Here is an 11,328-nt window from a genome sequence, read left to right as displayed (position 1 = left end):
GTAGTAGAAAGACAAGAAGGAGAGGAAATTATTCCAATTGACAGTTTAAGTGTCCAATTTGAACATCCATTTGCCATGGTTGACCATCCCAGATGAAGGCTCCCCTGGTAGAGGACATTGGCTTAGAAAGTATGGCTGCTAATAATTTTACTCACTTATCAATACCCAACTAAATATATATATATATATATATATTTTCTCAATGATTCAACTTATCAACATGTTTACTTAGTCTATCTCTTCGTGTCTACAAACATAAAAGAAAGAAGGAAGAAAAGGAGACAAGCTCCATATCTACGAGCTCTGGCCCATGCTTTATTAGAATCACATTCTTCTTCCATTATGCTCTTAATTATTTACTCTTAATTTGTCCTTCGAAAGGTCTACAATCTAGATGCCATATTACTTTATGCTTTGTAATATATATATATATATATATATATATATATATATATATATATATATTGGACAAATGTCATTGTCCAAGATCGGAATTTATGCTTTTTTTTTCTTCCAATGAGTTGGATATTGTGAGAAAGTGATCAATAATGGATATAAATTAGTACAGTTTTATGTATATTTTTAAGAGAAAAAAAAAAAGATGACCGGTAGAGACTAATTTTTTCTCTTATGACTAATTCTCTCGATCCAGCCAGAAAAATGCAAAAGAAATTACTCTAAAAAATAAATAAAAAATATAAAGGTGCACGCAGTTTGCTAATAAGGTCATTTAGTTACTCGAAAACTCTAGTTGACTCCCTCCATAGCTTTCATCACCTCCATTAAATGAAGTCATGGCGTTAATAAACTCAGCATCTGTCATGGGAGTTAGAGAGGAGATATCATATGATGCTTATGATAATGTTTCTCTGATGCAGTGGCATGAATCATGCATGGGACTCTACATCTAGGGTCATCTCATGTGCATATATATGATGACTTGAAAGGCTAGCTTAAAAAGAAGCATAGGATAATACCTTTCACCTAACAAAGTCCTCTTCACATAATAATAGTTCCTTCACTTAGTGCCACAGTTAGGAAGCCTTTAATTTAATTCTCTTGTCCCACTTTGCTTGTGTACAAGAACTAATGTAAAAGGATTAAGATCTAAATAAGTATAGTTTAATATCATCCCTATATGGATATGGTTTCTTAATATCATAGTTTATTATATATATATATATATATATGTATGTATTAGTTTGTTGCATTTTTTTTATTATTCAAAGTTGCCATTTCCTATATACAAAGTCATTTAAGCTTTATGAAGCTTTAGCTAGTATATTAAGTCACCTAGTCTATGCTTCAAGTCATGTGTATCGTGCCGCTAAGCTGTTTTTCCAAACTAATCGTGTTGCAAACCATCAATCAAGTCGAGCCGTTGTATATTAAGCCACTAAACTACCAAATAATTTTATCCAAAATAATTATTTGAGGTTGGAGTTGATTATATAACCTCCTTAGTCATAGAGAATAATACATACTACACAAGAGTTGATTGATAGTTTATTACATCAAGATGATGTTTAGTTGCTAGAAAGTGGACCTATACACGACAAATAAACTGCACATTCTCCTTTTTGACTGTTTTTTTTTCTCTTGAGAGAAAATAGTCACTTTATTAGATTACACTTTCTAGCAACCAAACATCAACACACGATTATTTGCCGGTGTTGTGCCTTCCGTGAACGGGCCTAGTACTATTGGGCCAAGTAGACAACTTTTAGGCCCAAAGTTTGAAGAATATAACTAGTCTTGAGGCCAACAAGGGCCCAATATTGGTACCAAGCCCATTGTGTGTGAGAGCACATCAATGGAGCCCACCCCACTAAGTAGTGTAAGGTTAGGAGGAGGCTTGCCATGTGACCTTGTGTTCATAAGCTTTTGTAATTTGTATTCATATCTATGAATATATTTATTTATAATTCGAAAAGAATTTTCCACGATAACGACTAGTTAACCACCAAAAGGTGGTGTGGAAAAAGGAAATGGAAGGAGTTGTTGATTTTGGCCACGTTTGGGAGAAAAATCTAGACTACTATTTGATAGTAAATAAGAATAATGGTGTAATAATTTTTTTTTAATTTAATATAAAATTAAGAATAAAAAATATAATTAAATCATTATATATATATATATATATACTGGATATTTGTAGATATGCCATCTATACTTAGAGAAAATTAAGCGGAAATATTAAATTTAGAAAAAAAATGGAGAGAGAATTTTTGAGATGAAATATGAAATAATATTAGTCAAATTATATATATTTCATTATAAAAAGAAATTATGCATTTAATATAAAAGATGAACACATTATATTTTAAGAGTCTAATTTTACTATTACTAAAGTGTTATTTGGAGTGCAAATAGCTCACTAAGGTTCACAGTAGCTTCATTAAGAATTTGAGTCTAATTAACAAGTGGTGAAAAGTGCTCAATGGAGCTTGGTTTAATGGTGGGTTTTGTGGGTCCATGATCAGGGTATATAAAGTAGGCTTTTAATATAAAGATAGATAGATATGGAACAATACTTTTTAGTAGTACTTTTAGCTTGTGTTAATGAGTACTTCCTTTCTATTCCAAATAAAATTCTCTTACTTGGTGCTGCATTAAACCATTATCTTCTGCATTTAATACATATTTATGGGGTAAATTAGTCTAGTGGAGGTGATATAACTTTGGTGAACAAATGAGAGGAAAAAAAAAACTTTGATATAAGTTGTTGAATATAAAAATGACTTTATTTAAGTTCTTATTTAAGTTTGAAACAGAATTAGATGGGTTAAAAATTTAGTGGCAGACTTAAAACAGTGGAAAACTCAGGAGAAATGATCATGAGACTATAGTTGGAACAATGATTGATCCATTCATTGAAGCTAGTGAAACAAAAGCTAGGGACTATGGGGCCCTCCTCCTCCATTAATCTTTAGTAATTAAAACCTCAGAAGATTACTTAGAAAAAGGAAAATAATTAATTAACAGAAAAATAAAAGCATAAGATAATCTACAATTACAACCCGTTCTCCGAGATACTCTCCAAATGCGGCCGCCATACACCTACTCGGCTGCCACGTCGGATCTCCGACGAGCACCTCTCACTATTGCGAAGTCGTCTCATCTTATCATTGGACTTCTCGCTCACTTCCTTCCTCGTCCTCGTCCTCCTCCTTCTCCTCTTACTATTCGCCGCCTCTTCTTCCTCCTCCTCCACCGACGATGACGGCGGCTTCTCGACCACCGAGGTTGGGATGAGGAAGTAGATCTTCCCTCTCTTCAGCTCGGCGTCGGGCGGCAGCGTCGTCGCCGTCGACTGATCGCAGTCGTCGTCGTAGGCTGACGACGGCCTCCGCACGACGTGCCTCGGGTGCGCCCGCATGAGCTCGCCGGCGAGGACCCGGCCGCCGAGCTCCTCCACCCTGCCGTTGGCGTGCACGACGCGGACCACGTCGAGGGCGCCGCACGGGAAGATGCACGCAATGCAACACCTTATGCTCTCCATCATAATTTTTAATCAACAACAAGATTAAAAAAGAAAAAAGAACAAAGAAGATCTCTCTCTCTCTCTCTCTCTAAAACTTCTCCGAAGAGGTGAACGCGCAAACGCTACGTTAGCTCTTCGCGCGTATTATATAATAGCGGGAAAGTGGACCTCTGTAGATAGGACACGTGGAACGATCCCATTGGTCGGGAAGGTGCGGGAGTGAACATAACCATGTGGACGAGTTGGGGTCGGAGGGTTTTCTCGGGTCACGTCGACGTCGACTCCGCAACTATTTCGATTGAAAAATTAGGCACTCTTTTAATTAAACTCATGCTAAGTGGGTTCTTAATCACCAAGAAATTTGTGTGGGATTATATGAAAGCATACATCACACTCACATTCACATTCACATTCAAGCATATCTGTTTGAGATTTCACCAGCTTCCTAGTTGTAGTTGACAAACACTCACCAGTTTCCTCGTTTCACAGAAGCAGTACAAAGTAGGAAGTGGGAGTTGGCTTTGTTGACATTTGCATCCAACTTTAGGTAAAGATGTGATAAGATACTACTGCAGACTTGTAAAAGATTTTCTTTATGTCAGAACACTTGAAGAAAAAGAAAGCTCAATATTACTTTACTTGGGCCCATTGAGGCATTTATCTTATCTACCTCTCTTACAAGACTGAAGCCTACGCAAGAAGAAGAAGAAGAAGCCAATCTAAAGAATATATATTACTAGGTTTTTCACTTTTGCAGTCATCCATGAATGTGATGGCATGCACATGTGCATGTACATGCTTGCATCTATAGAAGACTATAGCCCATTCAACTAATTGGGCTATCATTTCTATAGTTTTTTTTTTTGGTTTACAAAAGAAAATTTTATTTAAGGTTTATTATTTGAGCAGGCATAACAACACCGTCATTGGTAACTTTGTCGCATTTGCTTAAAGGACTTTCCTTAAAGAAAAGAAAGAAAGAAAGAAAAAAAGAAAGAAAGAAAGAAAGAAAGAAATATAACAATAAAGTGGTGGTTGCTTCTCTATAATAACCTTTTTTATGACCTTGTAGTCTTTGAACATGAGGTAATAACTCCAACTTTGCTTACACCACGGAGAGTGAGATAGGAAAAGTACTGGAGCTTACAAGGGTCATCTTTTTTGAAGGATTTGACTCTTGTTAGAGGACTTCTTTTAAGAATGATACAATTCCTTATCCCTTTGATATCCGATTCAGATGTGGTGGTCGGCTTTTTGAACCCCTCCCTAGCATTTGAAAAGTAGGAGGAGGAGGTGAATGGTGTAAAGCTTTTCTGCATAGTTTTTTTTAAGTACTTCAGGGTCAGAGGGGAGAAGGCTAGCTAGGAATAATGGATTTGGTTATGATCTCTTTCCATCTTAAAAAAGAGCTGAAAATGACCACTCTGAGAGCAAAAAGTAAGCAGAGTTAAGAAAGTAGATATTGACATCCAGAGAGAGAGCTGGGTCCACTTCGACGCACGCGAGCTAAGTGCCAATTATCCATCTGCAGGTAAAAAAATTTTGTGGTAACTTTTTTATTGGCATATATGAATGATTTCACCGAGAAGCTTTTAAGAAAAATATATTATTACTAAAAGATTGAGGACGCCAAACTTACTTAATATCAATTTATTTCTAACTTCTATGTAGGATTTTAATTTTATTTTTTAAGAGAAGTGTCCTATTGTGAAAGGGAATAATAATACCTCACCTGTCAATCCAATGAAGTGGATTATGGGGTCCAGGCAATGAGTGTCTCTTGAAGAAAACTTGGGTCTGATCCAAGCACTAGATATAAAGCTGGAGCAAATGTGATTCTCTCTCTCTCCCTCCCATCTGTAACAGGACAAGCTTTTACCATCAAAAGGAACAAACAGTGGAGAAGTGGAGGTAATGATGCTATCATCACAAGCTTCTACTGCAACGTTTCTTTCAACCGCACGGAAAAGTAGAGGATGACGAGGCCCCGCGTCTCATCCTCTTCAATCTTCATCGCACATACGAAGAACTGCATATACCTGGGACCCCCTTTTTTGTAATCTGGCTAAATTGCACTTTCCCTGCTAAAGAATAAAAAACATTCTTAAACCAGGAATAGAGATTGTAATTTAGATTGCATAGCTCACGGGTTAGATCGTATATATATATATATATATATATATATATATATTCATATCAGCATTCCATATTTTAATTTTATCCACACACCACAAAAAAAAAATGCTCCTTTCACAAAGTCATAAGTAGACTCATACTTTCTCCTGACGCATTTGCCCAGGTTTTTATGTGTTCAGTAACCAGACAATTCTTTAAGAAAGAGTATGATAAAAGATTTCAAAGATATATACAAAAGCAGCTTAACTTGCCTACTGCAAAAGTTCACTCAAAAGAATCTATGAAGCAATGATGTCTCCCTAAATATATGATTATTAGATCATCACAACTGAACAACTATACAACACTTGACAATAAAAATTTAGAATGGATGGAGCAGATTTGTTCTACCAGCTGAGTGAACAAGAAAGCAATTATCCTATCTGCCTATTCAAAACAAATAATTGTCCGGAATCTCCATTCAACAGGAAAACCTCTAAAGGAATGTATGATGATGCGGATGATGAAAATCTAGTGGATGGCTGAAGAATTCTGCTTCCTTTAGGGCACTGGATGGTCAGAATGCGTGGGCCAGTCCTCATCTTCCAAATCTGCAAAGGAGCACTTTTATCTCGTCAGATGTGAAATTGACACAAGAAAGCAAGAATTATAGGATGCTGCGTCATAAGATCAAAGATATGATTGCAAAAGTTGATGCATGCTACGTAGAAGTTCACAAAAATCTACAACTACAATTATGCATCATATGGATCTTACATATATTTTGTAAAAGCTTCTATGTTCAATTTTTTAGGAAGGGCATCGTATAATTATTTGATAATAATAATAGTTCCGTTAATTTAATTCATTCCACAACATATAAACCACAGTACACTGTCATTAACAAAAGTCTTCTTCCACTATATGTGACCGGTTAGAAAGCAGGACTCAATCCGACAATTTCACAAAGGGATTAAACTTCTTTCAATTGTCAACCTGGTGCCAGGTACAAATACTAAAAACTAGTAGGCTACTTGACAAGTAAAGCTATCTTTCGTAGCAGTTTAAGCCAGTGAGACACAAGACAACCGCAATGTTTCCCCATGAAAGAAAATGATGGAATACTAGTGTGTTCGAATACAAGGAATCCTCTCCATCTTCATGATACAAATCTACAATAAAACAAAAAGGCCACGAAAAGGTCATTCGGAAATCCAATTGACAAGCACCCTCATATACAACTTGAGAGATTTCTTTAGTGAGATGTGACAGGTTCAGCCAATAAGACTGTTGGCCGATCCAGCCAATATGTGCTTGAAGATTGGGGATGAAGAACAAAAATTCACCCCATTCAAGATGATTTTTCGATAATTAAATGGGGATCTGGAAGATATCATATTCAGCTGAAGATCAAATATCTCTCAAGGCACCATGTATTCCACTCCAACAATCAAGAACCAAATAACTTGTAGAAATCTTCATGGACATGGCTATCTAATTTTTTCATGCTAGATTCGATCAAAGTCAACATGCAATTGGTTCGAGTCCTAAGCTTTTATCATTAGTTCAGGGTAATCATGTATGCTAGAGGCCAATGATGTCCATGCTGATCCTCGGTCAGCATGCCCCTACGGGCACGCATTGACACGCCTTTGACATTTTTCTAATATCATTTTTAGGATACTTAAAGATATTTTTGAGTCTTCGGCATATCAATTTTTGATTTTTAGTTTGGATATATATATTAAAGCATACATTAGTCTTTTAATTATATTATTTTTGCAAATAAACCATTTTATTTAACATATAACAATAGTCAAATAAAAACATTACTCAATACATAATACGATCAAATATATTTATTAAAACTAATATTAATCATTGAACACTTTGTAATATAATTGAATACTCCATAATATAATTGAAATAGGAAAAAAAAATTAAAAAAAGGGTTTTACATGATATATCATGTTTGTCACATCATAAAAAAATGTCACATAAAATATTTTAGATTTGCTACTTTAATTAATCCGTTTCGAATAAAAAAAATCCATTTTGAACCTCACGTGACTCATGCCGGTCCGGCACGGGTCGTCACGCACTTGTGTCGGTTGGCACGGGTCAACACAGAGGTGTACCGACTGACACAACCATCATTTTTAGAGATAATGAGCTCAACTGAGAAAAACTAGCCCCTCTTCCTTAAACAAAACTAATCAGGGTAGAGAACACAAATATAGGACATAAATGCAAGGTTAGAGAATTTCTTTATTTAATGTTCTCCATAGAAAGAGAATGAGATAGACCATAAGATAAATTTAGGTTTCAACAAAGAATTTCAAAAATGAAAAAGACAATCGCTTCTCAAATTGGTATGCAAAGAAGAAAATTTTATGTGCCCTTTCTCCACATTGAAATAACTAATAGAATAGCATAATAATCCCCCATAAGAGTTTTATGTATGAAAATTACTGAGCTAGTGATTTGGAAAATTTCAGGCCATCTGTTATGCCAAGAAATAACAAATTATAAAAATCTGAAGAAGCTCTGAGAAAGTTATCATGTTGAAAAGTGTTTTTACTAAATCAGAAAAAGTAGAAAAATCTACGAAGAAGCTCTGAGAGAGTTCTCATGTTTAAAAGTGTCTTTACTTGAAATCATACAACTTATCCATCTGTCATATCATGTGCAGAAAAAGACAAATTTCGGACTGACACTTTGCACCAAATAGTTTTGTTGAAAAGTTACAACTTTGTTACTTCTGATCAGTACTTCTAGAATAACAGCACAGAGTAACCCTTTGTCCCTTTCTCAATCATTAGCATTGCAATATTAAAAAAAAATATTTGAATAACTTCTCAAGAGATAGTACCAAGAATGATGAATTAAAAAATTTATAAGTACCTCAATTATTCCTTTACGTGGTGCATGAATCGCTAAACACAAGCAATAGTCACTTTTCCCATATTCATAGTAACTCGAACTTGATGATGACTCATCTCTGTTTACCAGCATCTCCATGAAAAGGCAGCAAGCATCACGATAGCCCTAAAGAAGGAAAAATCATCTGCATTATAATGTGAAAGAAATTATCACGTGAAAACACCTCTAAATTCATTTTGATCCATCACCTTCCACAATCGTACAACAACTAATGCCTGAGTGTCTAGAAGTAGAATACGGCCGAGAGAATCTGTTATTGCAGCCAATGTACCACTAGGGGACAAAGTTAATTTCTCTCCCTTCCTTGGGGAATCTTTCAAGCATGTTAAAGGTGAAGCTACAAAATTAAACAGCTTGAATAAGTTACATGTATTTGTCAAAGTTAAAACATCATATATCATTATTGATTATAAATATTTGTTAAATAGTTCACCAAGCTACTGTAACATATTTTATCATTTATTAGATGCTAAACTATCGTAAATATTCGAATTGAACAATAATGGAAGCAACATATCAGGGGAAAATGTGAATTACGGATTACCAAGGTGGTGCACAACAAATTATTGATCATGAAAAATTGAATGGAGATGCAACAAAACTATATCATAATAAAGACATTTGAAGAGCTAGGCCCCCATCTTAAGATAGAGGAGCTGACACGAAGAATAGAATCGATTGAAGGGCGACACTGTATAGCTGCATATGTTTGTATTCCGTGGTGAACCTCATCTGATAAAACTGTTTACACTTTATACTTTGACCACCTTGAACATTAGGATCCATCCGGATCTGGATCCACTCTGAATATGTTTCAATTACAACATATCCAACTGAATGTGACCCCATTAAAAACTTAAAAGTCTTAAACCAGGTAAATAGAAATTACCACTGGTGTCATGTTCTAGTTTCTATCTTATATCCATTGCAAATTTGCAATAAATGTGTTCAATACTAGGACACCCTAAGTACTTCTAAAATTGCTCTATACAGTTTTAACTTGGGTTCCATATTCCATATTAGTCTTGACTTCCCTATGCATCATATATTCAAATATCCTTGCTGCCAACTGGATTTAGAAACAACTAATGTAAGAGGAAAAAATAACTTGGTATTGACCTTTAGCAAATGATTGAGGCGCTGGCCTGGAGTTATTTGCTGAGGTTTGCTCACTCCGCCATATCATTTTCGAAAAGGATGAAATGGTTGAGAATGTTGCAGGCACGACCTTTGACAAAATTGCTCCAACTAAAGACCGGCTCCTATTCTCTGAGAGCCTGTGTAGCAACCGAGAAACAACAAGAGGCAAAAAGAAAAAAAAAAAAAATAATAGCAGGCACAAAGCAAAGAAAAGCGCCAGTCAGTGGATGTTTGCATATCATTTGCTAGAAGGACGTAAATAATCTCTTATTGAGATTACAAGGTTAAGTGAAACTTGCCTATATGCAGAGATGACAGCATCATGTCCAATTGCAACTGCACAGTAGTGACGCTGACTCGACTGCCCAGCAATAAAAGCAGCTGAATTCAATACCAGAATAGCCTCAGAGAGCTTCCAGTAGGGTCTAACTTACACAACACTGAACAAACTTCTGGATTAATAAGCAGAACAAAAACATTAACAGTGAGGCGTAATTAACCTGAAGTTCCAACAATGGAGGCGGCATTAACCCAACAACTGCGGCATCAGCGCAAGATCCAAACTTGTTAATGTTCCACAGCTGAAAGGGTATTCTCCTAAAGGAACTCTCATCCTCTACCTCCTCCTTCCTAAACCTATCGTCCCAATGCCGCGAACCCTCTTCTTGAAACCATCTCTCGAGCATACTCTATACAACAAAATCAAACCACGATTTTTCAGTTTAACAAGAACCTGGAATCATAATATGACCCAATCCGCATCAGAAAAAAACGAAATAATTTTAACAAAACCGCGTCCAATAGTGTAAACCAAATCAAATCATAAGAATATAATCTTTTAAAAAAACCTGGATATCTGAGCCATCAAATCGAGCAATTACGGCGGAAAATACCACGCAGAGCTCCCCAGAACCCGAATCTTGAGAAGAACCCTTGCCCTCGCGAAACCTAAGCCGCAGTACGCTTCCAGGATATATACTCTGAAAAGATCCAGAAACAAATCAATTTTCGAAAAGTCTTACAGATCAAGAAAAGAAAGGAAGGGAGGAAGAAAGAGGGAACCTGCTTGTGGATGAGATCGCCGGAAAGGGAGTAAATGAGGAGGAAACCAACGGAGGTGGCGACAGCGAGGGTGAGGAGGTCGCCGAAGGGGAGCCACTCAATGGAAGCGATGTGGCCGTCGGAGGCGGAGAGTGAAGGGTGGATGGAGGAGGCGGCGTCGGAGTTGGAGGAGGAGTTGGACCAGGGGAGGAGGAGGATCAGGGAGTGAGAAGAATGTGCGATGGCGAGCGAATGAGAGTGGAAGGCGAAGAGGAGGGAGGGGTCAGAGAGCCAACCTTCGCGCTCGCCGGCCCCGAGATCTCCGAGCTCGTAGCAGGCGATGCAGCCCACCTCTGTTAGATGCGATCGCCGCGCCATCGAGGTGCTTCCCGATGGAGAGAGAACGAGGAAAGGAGAGAGAATAAGGGGAAAAAAAACGGGAATGAAAGATGGGGAAATCGTAAAGCAGTCCCTGTAATTTGTAATTTTGTAGTATTAGTCCCTGTAGTTTAACTTTCAGATCAGCTTACAGCCTTTACACCTTACAACTGATAACTGACAAATATAACCCCAAACCATTTATATTTTATGCAAAAGACTCCACA

The 11,328-nt window shown here is 36.7% G+C and overlaps 2 protein-coding genes across 4 annotated transcripts; both read right to left on the bottom strand.

The window, feature by feature from the left end:
• Positions 1-3,013: 3,013 nt before the first annotated feature.
• LOC140787592 (uncharacterized) lies at positions 3,014-3,502 on the bottom strand. Its single transcript, XM_073136593.1, has one exon. It carries the CDS (start codon positions 3,500-3,502, stop codon positions 3,014-3,016), a length of 489 nt encoding a protein of 162 aa, XP_072992694.1.
• Positions 3,503-4,778: 1,276 nt separating this feature from the next.
• LOC140786124 (uncharacterized) lies at positions 4,779-11,180 on the bottom strand. 3 transcript variants are annotated; one of them, XR_012108559.1, is made up of 10 exons: positions 10,745-11,180; positions 10,531-10,662; positions 10,183-10,371; positions 9,982-10,043; positions 9,662-9,819; positions 8,731-8,879; positions 8,504-8,647; positions 6,094-6,210; positions 5,217-5,565; positions 4,779-5,009 (listed from the first exon to the last, which is right to left on the bottom strand). XR_012108559.1 is itself a non-coding variant. In XM_073134340.1 (9 exons), the coding sequence occupies exons 1-9, from the start codon at positions 11,099-11,101 to the stop codon at positions 5,488-5,490; spliced, it is 1,389 nt and encodes a 462-aa protein (XP_072990441.1). In that variant the 5' UTR covers positions 11,102-11,180; the 3' UTR covers positions 5,373-5,487. The 3 variants fall into 3 exon arrangements, 2 of the variants coding, with proteins under 2 accessions (XP_072990441.1, XP_072990442.1); XM_073134340.1 differs by lacking the exon at positions 4,779-5,009 and having other exon boundaries at positions 5,373-5,568; XM_073134341.1 differs by lacking the exons at positions 4,779-5,009; positions 5,217-5,565 and having other exon boundaries at positions 5,814-6,210.
• Positions 11,181-11,328: the final 148 nt, after the last annotated feature.

Source organism: Typha latifolia, chromosome 4, assembly GCF_019914945.1.
Source record: "Typha latifolia isolate L0001 chromosome 4, TyphaL0001v2, whole genome shotgun sequence".
In the NCBI taxonomy this organism is placed as follows: Eukaryota; Viridiplantae; Streptophyta; class Magnoliopsida; order Poales; family Typhaceae; genus Typha; species Typha latifolia.
The sequence above is the reverse complement of the archived record's forward strand: the minus strand, read 5'-3'. Positions and strand labels throughout refer to the sequence as shown.